This window comes from Callithrix jacchus, chromosome 22, assembly GCF_049354715.1.
Source record: "Callithrix jacchus isolate 240 chromosome 22, calJac240_pri, whole genome shotgun sequence".
NCBI classification, from domain to species: Eukaryota; Metazoa; Chordata; class Mammalia; order Primates; family Cebidae; genus Callithrix; species Callithrix jacchus.
Window position 1 is genome coordinate 40,392,975 of NC_133523.1, and position 20,498 is coordinate 40,413,472.

Consider the following 20,498-nt stretch of genomic DNA (forward strand, 5'->3'; position numbering starts at 1 on the left):
GGCTTGTTTTCATGTTAGAGCGAGGCAGTCTTTTGTAACTTTCTACCTTCTGACTAGAAGTAGATACCTCCTACGTTTTCTTAACACTTTTTTCCCCAACTTATTTTGGCAGTTGTCAAACCTACAGAGAGTTGAAAGAACAGTGCAGTTAACATCTATACACCCTTCACCCAGATTCACCACTTGTGAACATTTTAATGCATTTGCTTGATGTGTCTGTCTACTTATGTATGCATATGGATGTGTATACTTTTTTCCCCCCCAACCCATTTGAGAGTAAGTTGCAGCCGTCAAATCCTGGGTATCCCAAAAACAAAGACGTTCTCTTGTGTGACCACAGTTGAATTGTCCTGCCTTAGAAATTCATCGCTGATAGTGATACTGACTAAGGCAGACAATCCACAGGCCACCTGGGAAATCGGGAAATCTGGAAACATCGACACACATGCATGTCATTGTCAAGGTCTCTCTAATCTGGGGAAAAAAATCATCTGCATTTCTAGACATCGATTAATATTTTAATTCCCCCAGCTTTCCTCAAAACATCCTTTTTAGTGGCTTTTAAAAAATTCAGGTCCATTGAAAGCACCAGTGTTGTATATGACCTGCCTTTTTACCTCTTCTTACCTGGAAAGTCTCACTTCGTTTTTGGGAGACTCTTTTGTGACAGTGACATTGAGCTGTGTCCGGGCCAGTTCTGTTGTAAAATGTTCCGCAATCTGGATTCATGCATGTGTTTCCTCACAATGCTGCGTATTTGAAGATAATTCAAGAATCAGGTTTTCCTAAGAAACAATGACGATGCTTTAGCAGCGCACAGGCCACTCAGAAGCCTGCGGGCTGCCTCCAGCCTGGCCTGCCCCCACTCCTCCAGACCTCCCCTGCCCTTTTTCTTCTCTCCCTGCTTCTCCCTCATCCTCAGCCCAGCAGGGTTTCCTGGGCAGTCCAGGCATTCGGGGCAGGGATGGGCAGCAGCCCCTGCAGCTGCTCCCACTGAGTCTGCCCTGCCTTCCAGATTCTGGTACAGGTCAAAGAGGTCCTCTCCAAGCTGAGCACACTCGTGGAAACCACACTCAAAGAGGTGCGCGTTGTGGGGCAGTGCGGGAAGGGCTGGCGGGGGTGGGCTCTCTGGCTGGGGAGGGGCCACGGAGCTCAGGAACTCATGGATCCACCTCCCTCTCTCCCTGACACCCCACCCTTGTGCCTTTCCCGAATGTCCCATTTCTCTCCCGGCCTCTCGGTCTCTGTCCCACCCTCTTTGTGTGTCCTGCTTGTGTCTCTTGCATGGTTATTCTCGGTCTACTGTGAACTCTCACCCTTCCCCTCACCTCTGCCCCCTCCCCACGTCTCTCTCTGGGCCCCTCCCTCTCCGGTGGCCTCTTTTCTTTCAGACAGAGAAGATTACAGTGTGCGGGGACACCCATGGCCAGTTCTATGACCTCCTCAACATATTCGAGCTCAACGGTTTACCCTCAGAGACTAACCCCTATGTATCCTTCTCAGCAGAGCCAACCCTCTTCCCAACCCCGACCCCAGCCCTGTCCTCAGATCTGTACGGAATGGGAGGAGCCCCTACCAGGGAAAAGACATGACCTTGGGAAGGAGAGGGCTGGCCATGATGGGGCACCACGGTGCAGGTGGAACTGAGGCTGGCCACATACCCCAGGCTCAGACAGGCCTGGACCAGCACCCACCTGCTGTGTGACCTGAGCTAGTAGCTCAGTCTCTCTGGGCATGTCTTCATCTGCTTCGGGATCACATTTGAATGGCACCTGGCACTGGCCACAGCTGGGTTCTATCCTGGCTTTGCCACTTCCCAGCTATGTGACCGAAGCAGGTTACTTCACTTCTCCATGCCACAGTTTCCCCATTTGTAAAAGGAGGATAATATGTACAACCCTATTACTCATCAGTCAGTGAGAGGATAAGTTAGAACAGGGTCTGGCCCACACTTGATGCTATATAAGTATTTACCCATATTATGATACTTGTTTGATGAATGGCCAGTTGTAGGCCCACTAGGCCTGTGCATTGCTGGTTGGGAGGGCCCATGTCCGATCTCCCCTGTGGCTGCAGGCCTCTCTGGGAAGAGCTGAAGCAGGCGGACTGACTGGTCCCCGTACCTCCCTGCCATTGGCTTTGGGAGACAGGAGGTAGGGTCCTCAGTGCCATACTACCACCCCACCCCCTCCCACGCTTGCCACGTTTTCCTTAGCAGGACAGATATTTAATGGTGACTTTGTGGACCGAGGCTCCTTCTCTGTAGAAGTGATCCTCACCCTTTTCGGCTTTAAGCTCCTGTACCCAGATCACTTTCATCTTCTTCGAGGTGAGCCGGGAAACGACAAGGTTTGGGTTCAGTGTAGGTTCGGGGGGCGGCAGCGGCGGGGGCACTCTCTCTGCAAGGATAATAGTGCAGCTGTATTTATTTTGTGGACTTGGAGATAACGTGCAGGGCACCTTGTAAGGCTGAGTATGCTGTGGACTCGGAGATCATGTGCAGGGCGCCTTGTAAGGCTGAGTATGATGTGAGCATAGAAATGGATGTTTGACCATTTTTCAGCAGATGGCAAACAAGGGTCTGAGGATGGGGCCCTTTTTCTAGTTTTCACAAGGGCATGAAACAGGCTCCTGAGTGGCCCTAAATCTGGCAGTAAAGTCAAGCTGAGTGACTGAGTGCCCAGACCAGGGGCCAAGGGTGGGAGCAAGGGACTGCTGACGAGGCAACTGTGCCTCTTCACATTCAGGCTTGGGTTAGATTTGGGTTCTCCTGACTGACGTAGAGCCTGGAGCTGAGTGTGGTGGTTCACACCTGTACTCCCAGTACTTTGGAGACCAAGGTGGGAGGATCACTTGAGCCCAGGAGTTTGAGGTCAGCCTGGGCAACACAGTGAGACCTGGTCTCTAGTAAAAATTTTTCAAAAGGCTGGGCGTGTGAGATTACACACATGTAATCTCAGCACTTTGGGAGGCTGAGGTGGGTGGATCACCTGAGGTCAGGAGTTCGAAACCAGCCTATCTAACATGGTGAAACCCCGTCTCTACTAAAAATACAAAAATTAGCTGGGTATGGTATCTCATGCCTGTAATCCCAGCTACTTGGGAGGCTGGGGCAGGAGAATTGCTAATGCCAGCTACCTGGGAGGTTAAGGCAGGAAAATTGCATGAACCCAGGAGGCTCAGGTTGTAGTGAGCCAAGATCACACCAGCCTGAGCGACAGAGCAAGACTCAGTCTAAAAGAAAAATTACCTAGGCATGGTGGCATTGTGCATGTAGTCCCAGCCTCTTAGGTGGCCAAAGCAGGACAATTGCCTGAGCCCAGGACTGTGAGCTGCAGCGAGCCACAATGACAGCATGCACCCCAGCGTGGACATCAGAGCAAGACAAGAGGCTGGGCACGGTGACACAGCCTGTAATCCCAGCATCTTGGGAGGCCATGGCAGGCAGATCATGAGATCAGGAGATCGAGACCATCCTGGCCAACATGGCAAGACCCCATCTCTACTAAAATAAAAAAAATTAGATGGGCGTGGTGGTGCACACCTGTAGTCCCAGCTGCTCAGGAGCCTGAGGCAGGGGAATCGCTTGAAACTGGGTGGCAGAGGATGCCATGAGCCCAGATTGTGCCACTGCACTACAACCTGGGTGACAGAGCAAGACTTTGTCTCAAAGAGAGAGAGAGAGAGAGAGAGAAAGAAAGAAGAAAGAAAAAAGGAAGGAGGGAAGGAAGGGGGAGGGAGAAAGAGGGAGAGGGAGGGAGGGAAAGAAATTTGGAATAGAGCCCAGAGTATTGCTGGAGGAGCAGACACAGGTGTGAGACAAAGGGGACAAAAGGGGCCCTCTAAGGTTCTGGCCGGAGCATCTGGAGGGCTGCGGCTGCCAGTGACAAAGATGGGGAGACATAAGAGCAGGGTGTGGCCAGGAGCTGAGGAGCTCCGCTTTGGACATGGCTGTGAGACTCAGAAGGCATGGGGTGTGGGTGGGGTTCCAGGGGGTGTTGTAAATGTAGGTTTCTTGGTGTCCAGATGAGATGAGACAAGATGAGCTCGCCAGGTTGTGAGGGCCACACGGGAGGCCCTGCCCATGGCGGGGTTGGGGTGAGTGGGGAGGTGAGCGATTGGCTAGAGCGAAGCCCGACACCTGTGCCCCTGGGCTCACAGAGCTCACACAGCAGCACCCGGCATGGGGTCAAGCTCAGGGAGCCCCTACTGTGGGCCTCGTTGCAGGAGGCAGCAAGCGCTCAGGCAGAAGGGAAGGAGGAGGTCAGTGCTTGTGTCTCAGACAGAATGGAGCTCACGGTGGGCTGGGCTGGGCTGGGGCGCCTGCTTTGTAGATGGGCCTACTTTTTGTTTTTAAGACAGGGTCTTGCTCTGCTGCCCAGGCTGGAGTGCAGTAGCATGATCATAGCTCACTGCAGCCTCCACTTCCTGGGCTCAAGTGATCCTCCCACCTCAGCCTCCCAAGTAGCTGGCACTACAGGCACGGATCACCATGCCCGGCTAATTTTTAAAACTTTTTTTGTAGAGAGGTCTCAGTATTTCACTCAGGCTGGTCTCAAAATGCTGGGCTCAAGCAGTTCGCCTGCCTCGGCCTCCCAAAGTGCTGGAAGTATAGGCACGAGCTGTGGTGCAGAGCCATGGGCCTACTTTTTGTCAAGATACCCCCTGGGTGCCTCCAGTTGGGAAGGTACTGCAGTGGGAAGCTCAAGGCCCACGGGGCCAGGGGACACACCCACAGTTCTGGGCCCTGAGGGTGCCAGGCTGGGGGACATTGATGTACCTGGAGGCTGAGCTTTCTCTTCTGTCCTGTGTTGGCCAGGCAACCATGAGACAGACAACATGAACCAGATCTATGGTTTCGAGGGTGAGGTGAAGGCCAAGTACACAGCCCAGATGTACGAGCTCTTCAGCGAGGTGTTCGAGTGGCTCCCACTGGCCCAGTGCATCAACGGCAAAGTGCTGGTGAGGACGGTGTGAGGCCCGAGCGTGGGGTCCCCGCCCTGCCACACCTGGGCAGACGTGCTGGGGAAGGAAGTCGGGGCCTGTGGGTGGCCGGCACCTTCCCTCACAGCAGCATCCCCCAACTCCCCAGATCATGCACGGAGGCCTCTTCAGTGAAGACGGCGTCACCCTGGAGGACATCCGGAAAATCGAGCGAAATCGGCAACCCCCCGATTCAGGTGAGCGGAAGCGGGGCCAGGTGCCTCCAGCAAAAAGGGGCGGCGTGGGCTCAGATCTCCCTGCAACCCAGCTCTGCCTCAGAGGATGGGCTCTGTGCCCTTGGCAAGGGACAGCAGGTCTCAGCCTTAGTTCTCACACCTGTGACTCGGGCCAGTGTACCTCCTTCATGGGGCTGTGGTGGCAAACACAGTCATGACTGCAGGCTGAAGGCTAGGGGAGCACTGACCATACCTGTCCTTATTTGAGTTCCACTGTGGCCCCCTGGAGGGCGGAGAGATCTTGGGGCTCCTGTCCTAGTGACAGGCACACTGCAGAGCTCACCCCCAGGTGTGCGTGCACATGCCTACTGTAAGTGCCGCAGCAGACACGGATGTGGCAGGCCAGTGCCGGGTGGTCAGGGAGGCAAGGTTTGCGCCAACGCTGCAGGAAGACGACGCACCTGTGTGCACAGAGCCTGGCGAGCACATTCTAGTCTCAAGGAGGGGTCCCAAGGCAGGGAGACATCGGCGCGCAGGCAGGACCGTGCCTTGAGGGCTGACGTTGGACATGGTGTTAACTGGGCCCAAATCTTGTGTAGCCTTACAGGCCTCAGTCAGAAGCCGGGTCTTTGTTCCTAGGGCAACACAGAGCCACCAAAGGCTTCAAGCAGGAGAGGGCCTGATCTGAACAGTGACAGTGAAAGCTCCATCTGGCTTCATGCCACAGTCGATTGAATGGGGTCTGGAGGGCAGATCAGCAGAGGGTGGAGGTGGCTCAGAACCACGGTTGACTAGGCCTGTGCATGATGGATGCCCTCTGCCCAGCCTCCCCCCAGGGCTATGCTATGGTGGGAGCGCATGGCTGGGCCAGGAGGTGGCCTAGTCCCTAATGTTTCCCTCACTCCACCACAGGTCCCATGTGTGACCTGCTCTGGTCGGATCCGCAGCCACAGGTGAGTCTTCGGTGGGGTGTGGCTGTGGGCAGAGGGTGGAGGCGAACAGTCACCCTGAACCATCCCTCCCACCTGCCCACCCTCAGAATGGGCGCTCAGTCAGCAAGCGGGGCGTGAGCTGTCAGTTTGGGCCCGACGTCACCAAGGCCTTCTTGGAAGAGAACAACCTGGACTACATCATCCGCAGCCATGAGGTCAAGGCAGAGGGCTACGAGGTGGCTCACGGAGGCCGCTGTGTCACTGTCTTCTCTGCCCCCAACTACTGGTATGTCTTTCCCGCCCAGGGCCTCCACCAAGCCACAGGTTTTTCTTTTGCCTTTTTGTGATGGAACATTTTAAAGACCAGGCAAAAACGTATAAAAGAGCATGACGAACACCCCACGCCCTTCACCCACCTCTGCAGCACCAGTGGGGCCCAGTCTGCAGGGGCTGACGAGCCACCCCGGGTTACAGCAAACCCGGGAATTCACTTCCTCCCCGTGATTCCCCAGCACGTTGCAGAAGTGAAAGGGCTCTTTTCTAAACCACAGTACCACGTTCCTGTTTTTAAAAAGGAGTGCTGATCCCTTGCCCTCACCCGAATCCCAACTTCTTTCTCCTGGTCTCTCCTGAGTGTTTTCCAGCTGACTTCTTCCAAGCGGGACCCAAACAAGGGCCGCATTTTCCGTCTCTCCCCACCCCCATCATTTATTTGTTGAAGAATAGGCTGCTGCCTGCTATAGTCCCCTGTGTCCTTGACTGCAACACAGAATAGGCTGACTGCATCCCCATGGTGCCATGTGACATGTTCCTCTGTTCCCTGCATCCCCGTGGTGCCATGTGACATGTTCCTCTGTTCCCTGCATCCCCATGGTGCCATGTGACATGTTCCTCTGTTCCCTGCATCTCCAGGTGGGCAAAGCTGGAGGCATGGTCAGATCTTGAGTGGGGTCTTGGCGAGCATCCACTTCCGTGGGCTGTGCCCTGCCCCTCCCTGCCCCAGCTTCCCTCACTGCCGCCCTCTTTTCTGCCCCTCCCGTTCTTTCCTGTGGATTCCTGTCTTCCCCACCGCTGTCTACCTGTGTCTTCTTATGGCTCTGTCCCTCCCTCTCCCTCTCTCTATTCCTTCTCTGCCCCACCCTTCTCTTAAACCTCCAGCCCTGACCACACTGTCCGTTCTGCTCCTGTCCCTGCAGCGACCAGATGGGGAACAAAGCCTCCTACATCCACCTCCAGGGCTCCGACCTACGGCCTCAGTTCCACCAGTTCACAGCAGTGGTGAGTCCCCCTCGGGGCCCCCACCCCTCCCATGGTGGGCCTGGGGACAAAGAGGCTGAGACCCTAGTAAGGGGCCGGGGAGGGTTACGCCAAGGGCTCCGTTCTGACTTCTGTCCATGCCGCCTGCCCCGGTTCCACAGCCTCATCCCAACGTCAAGCCCATGGCCTACGCCAACACGCTGCTGCAGCTGGGAATGATGTGAGGCGACGGGTGGGGTGGCCTGCACCCCAGGGCCCCTCCACTCCCACTGGACCCAGGCCCCGGGCCAGGGCAGAGCAGGCCCCGCCGCAGGGCAACGTTGGACCCCCTTTTACTTTGTAAAGTTTGTATTTATTCCCCTTTAGGTTTGCAGAGGGGGTAGGGGCAGAGTCAGGGGCTGGCCAGAGGGCCTGCTCCCTGGACAGAGAGGAAGGAGATGGAGCAGCTGGGGCTGGGGGCACAGCCCGGGCATTCTGTGGGGAGGCTGGCCTTGTGGGGTGGGGTGGGGTGGGGCCGAGTGGCTGCCCTGCCCTCCTCGTCTGCATGGCTCCTCCCCCACTCAAGCAATAGGGCCCTGTCATAGGAAGACCCCCCAGAGAGAGGGTCAGCAGGGGGGGCCTCGCCTGCGCCTCCCCTCCTGTAGCCCCATGGTGGGGCTAGGCTGGGGCTCACCCCTCTCCCCAGCTATTTTATGTCTGTAATTAAATATGTTAAAATAAAGTCATTATGGAAGTCAGCTTGTCTCAGGATGGTGGAGCCGCGGGAGCTGCCTGGGCTGGGGTCACTCTTGGCCTCCTCAGGAGAGCTGGAGGGTGGGGAGGCTGCGAGTCCCACTGGCCAGGCCCACCCAGCTCAGGGCTAACCGCCCAAGTGGCCCCTGCCTCCACCCAGCACCTTGGGCCCCTGGAGAGAGTTCTGCTGCCTGATGGTAAGGCCCCACCCACAGTTCACTGGTATGTAGAGACAAGGCTTGGGTGGGGCTGATGAGGCCAGGACTGAGTGGAGCATAGCAGAAGCTGAAGAAGCTCCTCCCCCTTTGCCAGCCCCAGCAACAAGTATGATGGTGCCACTCCCTGCCCCTGCCACCCTCCCTCTGCCCGTGGCTCACCAGAAAGCCCTGCTCCCTGCACAGGGAGGCCCAGCAATGGTTCTGGACGTCACATGATGAGGCATCTCCAGTTGTCCAGGGAGACCACAGGACCCCTGTCTCACTCCTCCTTGGCTCTTAGTCACAGAAAACACTGGATCCCATTCAGGCTGCCCCGCTGGGCTTGGCCCTCCAGAGAGATTGTTTTCCAGTGTGAGTGCCTCTGGACTCAGCTTTCTCCTGTGGAACTAGGGGGAGGCCTACAGCAGATGACTCCGGCAGGGCTGAGTCCAGGAGTGGAGGCCTCCCAGGCAGATATGAGGCAGTGGCAGTCCTGATTCCGTGTAGGCACCGGGGAGGTGTTTTCTAAGACCCATCAGCCTTACAGTAAGTGCACCGCCTTCTGGGGGCAGGTGTGCTGGGGTCCAGAAGGCAAGTGCACATGGCTTCAAGAAAACAGGCACGAGGCCCAGCTTGCCAGTGCAAGACAAAAAGCCACCATGGCTGTTGGGAGGGTGAGGAGGGCGCTTCACACCTGATGGAGTCAGCCAGTTAGGAAGCTGTAACGTTCCCCAGTGCTGCAGCACAGGAGGTCTCCCAGGACCCAGAACAGCCATTATCCCCACAGTTAGGGCCTATTGTAGTGAAAAGATGGGGATGAGGGCCTATTGTAGTGAAAAGATGGGGATGAGGATTGGCGAAGGGGGGGGGGGAGGAGGATTGGCAGGAGGAGGAGGATCTCGGCGGGGTGGCGGGGGGGAGGATCGGCGGTGGGGATGAGGCAGGCGCGAGCATCCCACTGCCCGCTCCCATGGAGTTGTGGAGACAGCGCATGGCAGTGTGTGGTGACCTAGGGAAGCTCACCTGGGCCTCTGCATCCAGCATTTCCTTCAGGGGTTGGTCATGGGGACTGTTCAGCCCACATGGCTAACTAGCCTCCAGAGAGACCCACAGCCACCACCCTACATCACATCCTTAGCATAGACTGTCCACTGTGGCCCAGGGCTCCTGGTCAACAGAGACGCTCCTGTCAGGGAGTACACGCCAAGGGCTCCCAGGCTACCTCCCAGGAGCCGGCCTTTTCTTGAGTCAAGGCTACTCCTGTACTGCACAGCTGCGTAACAAACACCTTAACCCTCATTGGCTTAAAAAAATCTGTGTCTTGCTGCCTTTCTCAGCTCTGTGATTGGCTGGGCATGGCTGCGCAGGGCTCACCTGAGGGCTGAGGCATGTGTGGTCAGCTGGCATTTGGGGCTAGAGGCCTCTGAAGATTTGCCCAGCTGGACTTCCATGGGGCTCACTCCCATGACTGCAGTTGCCGTGGGCTGTTAGCTGGGCCGGCACTGAAGCGCCTGCGTGTGGCCTCCATGTGGCCTGAGCTCTTGACGTGGCAGCGGGGTCCCTTAAGGGAGCATTAAATGTTTATATTTAAATCAACCAGCTGCATTCCAGCTGTAGCTCTTGCCTCAGCAATGTCCTGCCTCACAGTCAATTGTCTCTTTTATTTCCTTCAATCTGGAACATTTCCTCGGCCTCTCTTTGACATTGACATATGTGATGATCTCGCTCCTCCCACTCCGCATGACTGGAGAGTGCTCCTTGTCTTGCTGCTGGCTCCTGCTCGGGGCTGGCTGGGCTCTGCAGTTGGAGTGGACACAGCGGAGGCCTCATGCTTGTGGTGAACGTCGCAGATCATTTCCCCCCATTCCGTCCTTTTCTGTTAAATTGTGGTGAAAAGCACATACACTGTACCACCGTAACCATTTTCAAGTATACATCCCAGACTGTCTTTTGTCTTTAGACTTCACTTGTGGTTTGTTGCCATGCACAAGCTTATTTTTATGAAGCCAGATGTATCAGTATTTCTTTAATTGTGCTGGCGTGGGAGTCAGTACCTCTCCCCACACGCGGGTTTCAGGGAAGCTCCCTCGAGTTTCTTCTGGTGTTTGTACTGTTTTCTTCTTTATGTCAAGATCTCCGATGTATGTGGAGTTCATTCTTGTACGTGGTGTGAGGAATGGGTCTAGTTTTATCTTTTTCCAAGTGGCTATTGGAGGAAGTTTTTAAATGAGAAGATAAATTCAAAAGACGCTGCAAGAGATGGAACCCGTCACGGCGATCGATCTCGGTGAGGTCAGAACAAAGAGACTCAGGCGCACCTCCCACTGAGCAGATCAATGCCGCAGAGCTGGGCTGGGGAGACGGAAGGGACATGGGAGGGAGGGAGGAGCGTTTGATGGGGAAAGGTCTGGGTAAGCCAGGAAGTTTAATCAAGGGGAATAAATACACAGAGTAAGTCTCCAAAGTTAGAGGCAATGAATTGAACAAAAAAGAAACGCAGTACCAAAAGCGAGTGTGACCAAGAGATGCCCATAGAAGCAGGTGAACATCCAGGGCGGGCCGGGCGCAGGGGCTCACACCTGTGATCCCAGCACTTGGAGATGTGGCGGCACGAGTCTGAGTGCTAAAATAGGGGACATTGCTCTAGTTAGTTTGGGTTAGGGTCATGCTGGGGACATGCAAGGCACACGGAGGTGGAGGAGACGCTGAGGGCAGGTGTGAATGCTGAGCCATGGCGTTGAAGGCCACTGGAGAGTCTCAGGGTCTGGCAGGAGCAGATGTGGAGTCCCAGGAATTATGGACATGAATTAGGGGTCCTAAGAAGCCTCGCCACCCACAGAGGCTGTGAAGGAAAGACCAGGTCAAGACTAGAGACCCGGGGGGCGGGGTGTATCTTAGATGCCTGACACCCCATCAACCAGGATGGACCCAGGCATCCGCCCAGCTGGATGGAGCAGAGACTCCAAGGCAAGAAGGACCTGAGTTCTGTCTCCTTTCTCATGGTCCCTTTCACAGTCTTCCCCCAACCCCATCTGTCAATGGCCATGATTAGGTCACAGACCCAGGCACTGGCCACCAGAGATGACCTAACCTCCATAGCATCAGGTGGGGCCCCTGCCTGCCACCGATGGGGGATATCAGTTGCTTGGCAGTCAGAGGGACAGAGGCCACCTCCCCTCCCCTCCAGCACTGCACTTGACAGATGGGGAAACTGGGCCCATGGTTCCCTCTGCCCACACCCTCCTGTGGCTCCATCTCCTTGGTCCAGCAGATAGCGGGAGCCAGGCTGAGGAATTTGGATACCAGAAAATGGGTGGAAGCGGTTAAAACCTGAGGGGATCAGGAGGGGCAGGGTGGGCACCCATCTCAGGAAGAGTCGAGGGGCAGTGGTGTGATTTCCACACCCGGTCCCTTGGCTCGGCTAAGAGTTTACATGCATTAACATTTCATTCTCAGTGAGTCGGACAGTTTTCAGATGCCCATTTTACAGATAAGCTAGTTGAAGTACACAGAGCAGGTTAAGTTACATGCTCAGAGTCAGAGCCAGCAAGCGGCAGAACCAGGCTGGAGCACCAGCTGATGGGCTGCAGAGTCTGTGCCTTAAGCCAGTTTGCAGTAGCATTGAGCACTTTATGTGTCAGGCAGTATACAGACACTTTGGGTCCTCGCAGCAACCCCATTTTACAGATGAGGAAACTGAGGCACAGGGCAGTAATATATCTGAGGACACACAACTAGGAAGGAGGATAGAGCGTATTTGCTGGGAGATAAGAAAACCTTTGATGCCAAATGCTAAGCTTTTGACCCCTTTTAGCAAACAAAATTTTTATGATAGCAAGAACTTATCCTGGCTGGTTAAATCTGATTTTTCCCTTTTTAGTTCATAGGTGTTCCCTAATCTTCCCCCTGAAGAGAAAACACAACTTCTTCCAGAGCTGTGCAGTTCTCAAAGCATTTTTTTTCTGAGATAGAGTCTCGCTCTGTCACCTAGGCTGGAGTGCTGTGGCGCGACCTCAGCTCACTGCAGCCTTTGCCTCCTGGGTTCAAACCTCCTGAGTAGCTAGGATTACAAGCGTGTGCCACCATGCCCAGCTAATTTTTTTATTTTTAGTAGAGATGGGGTTTCACCATGTTGGTCAGGCTGGTCTCAAACTCCTGACCTCACGTGATCTGCCCGCCTCAGCCTCCCAAAATGCTGGGATTACAGGTGTGAGCCACCACTGTGCCCTCCCACAAAGCATTTTTGTTAGCGGTTTTTTAAGATTTCTCTTGAACAAGAGAAACTGCAGGGCACTAGGGGGCGCTGCAACACTATGATGTTCCATGGTCATTACAACACTCTTCCAGCAGGTGGTAGCAAAGTGGGTGCCCTTTATCCAATCCCCATGTATTTTTCCAATTTTCATCATTTGTATGGTATGCAAATATTTCCAATTCTCAAAATTTGGTCTCAGCTGCCATTCTAATTATTTGAGTCTCTGTTTCCCCTCCACTCTGGGCCGAAATCTTCCTGTCAGTGAAACAGGGATGTTTAAAGGAAAATTCCTTGGGGCCCTTTCCCAGAGCTGTCCTGATGACCCATTTGGGGCAGTTTCTCTCTTTTTGGAGCCTGAAGCTGCTGGAAAGACCCTGCCTGCTGGATCCTCAAATAGCATGGTGGACACTCCCCTCCAGACCTCCTCTGTGGGCCCAGCCTCTCCTCTCTCAGCCCCTTGGAGTTCCTTCCCCTTCTGGGCCCCGAAGTCCTGTCTCTAACTCAAAGACAGTTATCTGTGTTAAAATAAAATAATATGGGCCGGGTGCAGTGGCTCATGCCTGTAATCCCAGCACTTTGGAAGGCCAAGGTGGGTGGATCACTAGAGGTTAGGAGTTCGAAACCAGCCTGGCCAACATGGTGAGACCTCATCTCTACTAAAATTACAAAAAACTAGCCAGGCATGGTGGTGGGTGCCTTTAATCCCAGCTACTTGGAGGCTGAGGCTGGAGTATCGCTTGAACCCAGGAGGCGGAGGTTGCAGTGAACCGAGGTTGCCCCACTGCACTCCAGACTGGGTGACAGAGCAAGACTGCGTCTCAAAAAATAAGTAACAAGCGTAGAAACCAGGACTGAAAATTAACCAAGCAGACATAAGCAGTGAGGCCACATAAACAAAATCTAGTTTAATTTCTGAATGTGAGTGAAACTCAGCTTATTCCTTGTGAAAACGAAAATACCGCTGCTAATCATAAACAGCTGAAGTCGCCTTCCAAAAGGATGTAAAACAATCGCTTTTTTTGTTTTTGAGATGGAGTGTCACTGTTCCGTCCAGGCTGGAGTGCAGTAGCTCACTGCAACCTCCACCTCCCAGGTTCAAGAGGTTCTCCTGCCTCAGCCTCCTGAGTAGCTGGGATTACAGATGCCCGCCACCATGCCCAGCTAATTTTTGTATTTTTAGTAGAGATGAGGTTTCACCATGTTGGTCAGGCTGGTCTCGAACTCTTCACCTCATGTGATCTGCCCGTGTTGGCCTCCCAAAGTGCTGGGATTACAGGTGTTAGCCACTGTGCCCAGCCTCAAAGCATATTTGTTAGAGATCCTTTAAGATTTCTCTTGGGACACAGACCAATGGAACAGAACAGAGGCCTCAGAAGTAACACCACCCATCTACAACCATCTGATCTCTGACGAACCTGACGAAAACAAGCAATAGGGAAAGGATTCCCTATTTAATAAACGGAGTGTGGAAAACTGGCCAGCCATATGCAGAAAGCTGAAACTGGATCCCTTCCTTATGCCTTATACAAAAATTAACAATAAATGGATTAAAGATTTAAAACATAAGACCTAACACCATAAAAACCTTAGAAGAAAACCTAGGCAATACCATTCAGGGCATAGGAGTAGGCAAGGACTTCATGACTTTAACACCAAAAGCAATGGCAACAAAAGCCAAAATAGGCAAATGGGATCTAATTAAACTTAAGAGCTTCTGCACAGCAAAAGAAACAATCATTAGAGTGAACCGGCAACCAACAGAATGGGAAAAGAAATTTGCAATCTACCCATCTGACAAAGGGCTAATAACCAGAATCTAAAAAGAACTTAAATTTACAAGAATAAAACAACCCCATCAAAAAGTGGGCGAAGGATATGAAGAGACACTTTTCAAAAGAAGACATTTTTGCAGCAACAAACATAAGAAAAAGTGCTCATCGTCACTGGGCATTAGAGAGATGCAAATCAAAACCACATTGAGATACCATCTCACACCAGTTAGAATGGCGATCATTAAAAAATTTGGAGACAACAGATGCTGGAGAGAATGTGGAGAAATAGGAACACTTTTACCCTGTTGGTGGAAGTGTAAATTAGTTCAACCATTGTGGAAGACAGTGTGGCGATTCCTCAAGGATCTAGAAATAGAAATGCCATTTGACCCAGCATCCCATTATTGGGTATATATCCAAATGATTATAAAACCTGTTATCAAGACACATGCACATATATGTTTACTGCAGCACTGTTCACAATAGCAAAGACTTGGAACCACTCTAAATGCCCATCAAAGATAGACTGGGTAAGGAAAATGTGACACATATACACTGTGGAATACTATGCAGGATAAAAAGATGAGTATGATTATGTCCTTTGCAGGGACATGGATGAAGCTGGAAACTAACATTCTCAGCAAACTGGCACAAGAACAGAAAACCAAACGCTGCATGTTCTCACTTATAATTGGGTGCTGAACACCAATTATAGAAGACAAGGACACGGAGGGGACTGTCACACACTGGGGCCGAGGGGAAGGATAGCAGTGGGTGGGGAATTAGGGAGGGTTAACAGGAGAAATACCTAATGTAGATGACAGGGAGATACATTCAGCAAACCACCAAGGCACGTGTATACCTACATAACAAACTTGCACTTTCTACACATGTACCCCAGAACTTAAAAATATATATATATATTCTCTTGGAACAAGAGAAACTGCAGGGAGCTAGGGGGCGCTGCAACACGTCGGTATTTTGTAGTCATTACAACAGTCTTCCAGCAGGTGGCAGCCAAGTACTGGGGAAAGATGGTGCCCTTTATCCAATCCTCATATATTTTTCTAATTTTCATCATTTGTATGGTATGCAAGTATTTCCAACCCTCAAAATCTGGTCTCAGCTGCCATTCTATTTGAGGCGTACACTTGTCTGTTTCCCTTCCACTCTGGGCCAAAGTCTTCCTGTCAGTGAAACAGGGATGTTTAAAGGAGTTTTCTTCGGGTCCTTTCCCAGAGCTGTCCTGATGACCATTTGGGGCAGTTTCTCTCTTTTTGGAGCCTGAAGCTGCTGAAAAGACCCTGCCTGCTGGATCCTCAAATAGCATAGTGGACACTCGCCTCCAGACCTCTTCTATGGGCCCAGCCTCTCCTCTCTCAGCCCCTTGGAGTTCCCTCCTCTTCTGGGCCCTGAAGTCCTGTTTCTAACTCAAAAGAGTTATCTGTGTTAAAATAAAATGACATGGCCGGGTGCAGTGGCTCACGCCTGTAATCCCAGCACTTTGGATCACCTGAGATCTGGAGTTTGAAACCAGCATGGCCAACATGGTGATCCCATCTCTACTAAAAATACAAAAAAAAAAAAGTAGCCAGGTGTAGTGGCGGGTGTCTGTAATCCCAGCTACTCAGGAGGCTGAGGCTGAAGAATCGCTTGAACCCAGGAGGCGGAGGTTGCAGTGAACTGAGATTGAGCCACTGCTCTCTAGCCTGGGTGACAGAGCAAGACTCCATCTCAAAAAATAAATAAATAGCTGGACATGGTGGCTCATGCCTGTAATCCCAGCACTTTGGGAGGCCAAGGCAGACAGAGCATGAGGTCAGGAGATTGAGACCATCCTGGCCAACATGGTGAAACCCCCATCTCTACTAAAAGTACAAAAAATTAGCCAGGCGTAGTGGTGCTCCTGTAATCCCAGCTACTCAGGAGGCTGAGGCAGGAGAACTGCTTGAACCCAGGAGGCGGAAGTTGTGGTGAGCGGAGTTCACGCCGTTGTACTCCAGCCTGGGCAACAGGGCAAGACTCTGTCTCAATTAATTAATCAATTAATAAAAACATGGAGACCAGGACTGAGAATTCCCCAAACGGACAAAAGCAGTTAGGCCACATAAACAAAACTTAACCTAGTTTGATTTCTGAATGTGAGTGAAACTTAGCTTATTTCTTGTAATTAAATGCTGCTGATAATCATAAACAAAGCTGAAGTTGCCTTCCAAAAGGACGTAAGACAATCACATTGAACCAATCCCTTGCCATCCGGAAGCCCCAGCTGTCATCGCCTGTCATCGTGAAGGTGAAGCCCCTCCTGGTTTTTGCTTTCTAAGCCATCCTACACCAGCCAGCCTCTGAGCTGCTTGCTGCTCAGACCGAGGTCTCCTGGATCACGATTCGTTCATGACAACACACTTTTTCCCCCTCATTGGATCTGATTTAATTCTGGACATTTTTGGAGTGTCAGAAGTAAGATTCAAAGATCTTGAGGAGCCCTGACCCCAGTGAGTAACCAGGCGTGGGCACCCCACAGAGCGAGCGGTGTTCCCTGCTTTCTTGCTAACCAAGGGGTCTGGGGTAAGTCTCTTTTGGATCTGAGTTTCCTTCTCTTCGCCTTTGAGCCCTCCATTTGTCATACTCAAGGAGGTGATTCTGTTTGTCTGTCTGAGCTTGAGTTCGGGTAAGTCATTCTTTCCTGTTCAATAATGGGGGAGGATCTGGCCAGGCACCCCATAGCTTACTTGGGAGTCTCAGAGAAAAGGCAGGGTGGCTTCAGAACATCCCAACATTCTCCATCTAGAACTCTATCTGTTTATATGTTTAAGAACTGTGGCTGGGCTCAGTGGCTCTCGTTTTTAATCCCAGAGCTTTGGGAAGCCGATGCAAGCAAATCACCAGAGGTCAGGAGTTTCCGACCAGCCTAAGCAACATGGTGAAACCCGGTCTCTACTAAGATATAAAAATTAGCCAGGCATGGTGGCAGGTGCCTGTAATCCCAGCTACTCAGGAGGCTGAGGCACGAGAATAACCTGAATCCGGGAGGCAGTGGTGGCAGTGAGCCAAGATTGCACCATCACACTTCAGCCTGGGTGACAGAGCAAGACTCTGTATCAAAAAAACCCACAAAAACTATGGAGTGGGCCCCTTTGCCTTTCTGGAAAAATGGGTGGACGTCACTAAGGATGATGTGGAATTGCAGTGGCCACCCTGGGGAATGCTTAACTTGGATCAAACAATCCATGTTAGAGGCATCTGTGAGTACAGAGGATATAAAACCTCTCCAAAGCAATGAAATGCATTATTTGATTGGTACGAAGATACTTCTAAAAGACAGACTGACTCTAAAGGAATCCTTACTGCACCCGAATGAACAAGTAAAGGCAAAAATTCAGAATGCTTCGACGGACCCGACAGAACCATCTGCTACTCCTTCTGCACCTCCTTACCCTCTTTGGCCTGGTTACTCGGAATCTACTAATCCTTTTGGTCCGTTGCCCCTTCCTCCTGAACGCCGGCAACATTAGATGCCTTTCAAAAAAGACTTTCTACGTCAGGTGCAGTGGCTCACACCTGTAATCCCAGCACTCTGGGAGGCCGAGGAGAGTGGATCACTTGAGGTCAGGAGTTCGAGGCCAGCCTGACCAACATGGTGAAGCTCCATATCTACTAAAAATCCAAAAAATTAGCTGGATGTGGTGGCGCATGCCTGTAATCCCAGCTACATGGGAGACGGAGGCAGGAGAATCTCTTGAACCCGGGAGGTGGAGGTTGCAGTGAGCCGAGATCGCACCACTGTACTCCAGGCTGGACGACAGCGAAATGCTGTCTCAAAAAATATATGGATGGATGGATTGATAGAGTCTATGGATCTCTCTGAAATCCCTGGCATTCTGTGGGCCTCTTCTTCCACAGCTGTGGGCAAAATCAAAAGTCCTGAACCTATGAAAATCCAGATGGATCTTTTGAAACCACTTTTGAAGTTGGCCCAGTACCCGCTTTACAACCCAAAGCCGTACATGTGCAAACTCCTACAACAGAAGATTTCATGAAACGGGCTGTTTCTTCTCATGTTCCTCTCTGTTTTTAAAAAGGCACAGATGAGGATGGATATTTGCACAAGTTCTCCATCTCCATGGGCTCTTTATTAGAACCATAAATACAACTTATTAAAACATTCCTATAGTGCCCTACCCAAACACCCTATTGATGAAGGGGCCAAATGAGTCCGAATGGTTCACAGGAGTGAACATATGCTCTGCCTTTTTTTTTTTTTTAAGATGGAGTCTCACTCTGCCGCACTCTCTGTCACCCAGGCTGGAATGCAGTGGCTCAATTCAGCTCACTGCTGCCTTCACCTCCCGAGTTCAAGCCTCCTGAGTAGCTGGGATTACAGGTGCTTGCCATCATGCCCATCTAATTTTGGTATTTTTAGTAAAGAGGGGGTTTCACCATGTTGGTCAGGCTGGTCTCGAACTCCTGACCTCACGTAATCTGCCCGCCTCGGCCTCCCAACGTGCTGGGATTACAGGTGTGAGCCACCACTGTGCCCTGCCACAAAGCATTTTTGTTAGCGGTCTTTTAAGGTTTCTCTTGACCTCAGCCCAAAATCTCCTGAAACTGATAAGCAACTTTAGCAAAGTCTCAGGATACAAAATCAATGTGCAAAAATTACAAGCATTCCTATACACCAATAACAGACTTAAAGAGAGCGAAATCAAGAACTAAATGCCATTCACAATTGTTACAAAGAGAATACAACTAACAAAGAATGTAAAGGACCTCTTCAAGGAGAACTACAAACCACTGCTCAACGAAATAAGAGAGGACACAAACAGATGGAGAAACATTCCATGCTCATGGTTAGGAAGAATCAATATCATGAAAATGGTTATATTGCCCAAAGTAATTTATAGATTCAATGCTATCCCCATCAAGCTACCAATGAACTTCTTCACAGAACTGGAAAAAACCACCTTAAACTTCATATGGAACCAAAAGAGAGCCTGCATAGCCAAGTCAATTTTAAGCAAAAAGAACAAAGCTGGAGGCATCACACTACCTGACTTCAAACTATACTACAAGGCTACAGTAATCAAAACAGCATGGTACTGGTGCCAAAACAGACATATAGACCAACAGAACAGAACAGAGGCCTCGGAGGCAATGCCACACATCTACAACCATCTGATCTTTGACAAACCTGACAAAAACAAGCAACTGGGAAAGGATTCCCTAAAATAATAAATGGTATTGGGAAAACTGGCTAGCCATGTGCAGAAGGCAGAAACTGGACCCCTTTCTGACACCTTACACTAAAATTAACTCTAGATGGATTAAAGACTTAAACATAAGACCTAACATCATAAAATCCCCAGAAGAAAATCTAGGCAAAACCATTCAGGACACAAGAGTAGGCAAGGACTTCATGACCAAAACACCAAAAGCATTGGCAACAAAAGCCAGAATAGACAAATGGGACGTAATCAAACTCCACAGCTTCTGCACAGCAAAAGAAACAGTCATTAGAGTGAATCAGCAACCAACAGAATGAGAAAAAAATTTTTTGCAGTCTACCCATCTGACAAAGGGCTAATATCCAGAATCTACAAAGAACTAAAACAGATTTATAACAAAAAACCAAACCCATTCAAAGGTGGGTAAAGGATATAGACACTTTACAAAAGAAGACATATATGAGGCCAACAAACATATGAAAAAATGCTCATCATCACTGGTCATTAGAGAAATGCAAATCAAAACTACATTGAGATACTATCTCATGCCAGTTAGAATGGCGATCATTAAAAAATCTGGAGACAGATGCTGGAGAGAATGTGGAGAAATAGGAACACTTTTACACTGTTGGTGGGAGTGTAAATTAGTTCAACCATTGTGGAAGACAGTGTGGCGATTCCTCAAGGATCTAGAAATAGAAATATCATTTGACCCAGCAATCCCATTACTGGGTATATATCCAAAGGATTATAAATCATTCTACTATAAGGACACATGCACACGAATGTTCATTGCAGCACTGTCTACAATAGCAAAGACTTGGAACCAACCCAAATTCCCATTGATGATAGACTGGACAGGGAAAATATGGCACATATACACCATGGAATACTATGCAGCCATAAAAAACTTGAGTTCGTGTCCTTTATAGGGACAGGGATGAACCTGGAAACCATCATTCTCAGCAA

General features: G+C 51.0%; 1 protein-coding gene across 1 annotated transcript in view; it reads left to right on the forward strand.

Moving 5' to 3' along the window:
• The window catches only part of PPP5C (protein phosphatase 5 catalytic subunit), a 38,905-nt gene extending 30,820 nt beyond the window's left edge, over positions 1-8,085 (forward strand). The window contains exons 5-13 of the mRNA XM_002762256.4: positions 1,016-1,081; positions 1,392-1,490; positions 2,224-2,329; positions 4,820-4,962; positions 5,093-5,180; positions 6,072-6,112; positions 6,199-6,377; positions 7,288-7,369; positions 7,510-8,085. Of these exons, the coding sequence (XP_002762302.1) occupies positions 1,016-1,081; positions 1,392-1,490; positions 2,224-2,329; positions 4,820-4,962; positions 5,093-5,180; positions 6,072-6,112; positions 6,199-6,377; positions 7,288-7,369; positions 7,510-7,572 (867 nt within the window). The 3' untranslated portion in view covers positions 7,573-8,085. The remainder of the gene's footprint in view (positions 1-1,015; positions 1,082-1,391; positions 1,491-2,223; positions 2,330-4,819; positions 4,963-5,092; positions 5,181-6,071; positions 6,113-6,198; positions 6,378-7,287; positions 7,370-7,509) is intronic.
• The last annotated feature ends 12,413 nt before the right edge of the window (positions 8,086-20,498 follow it).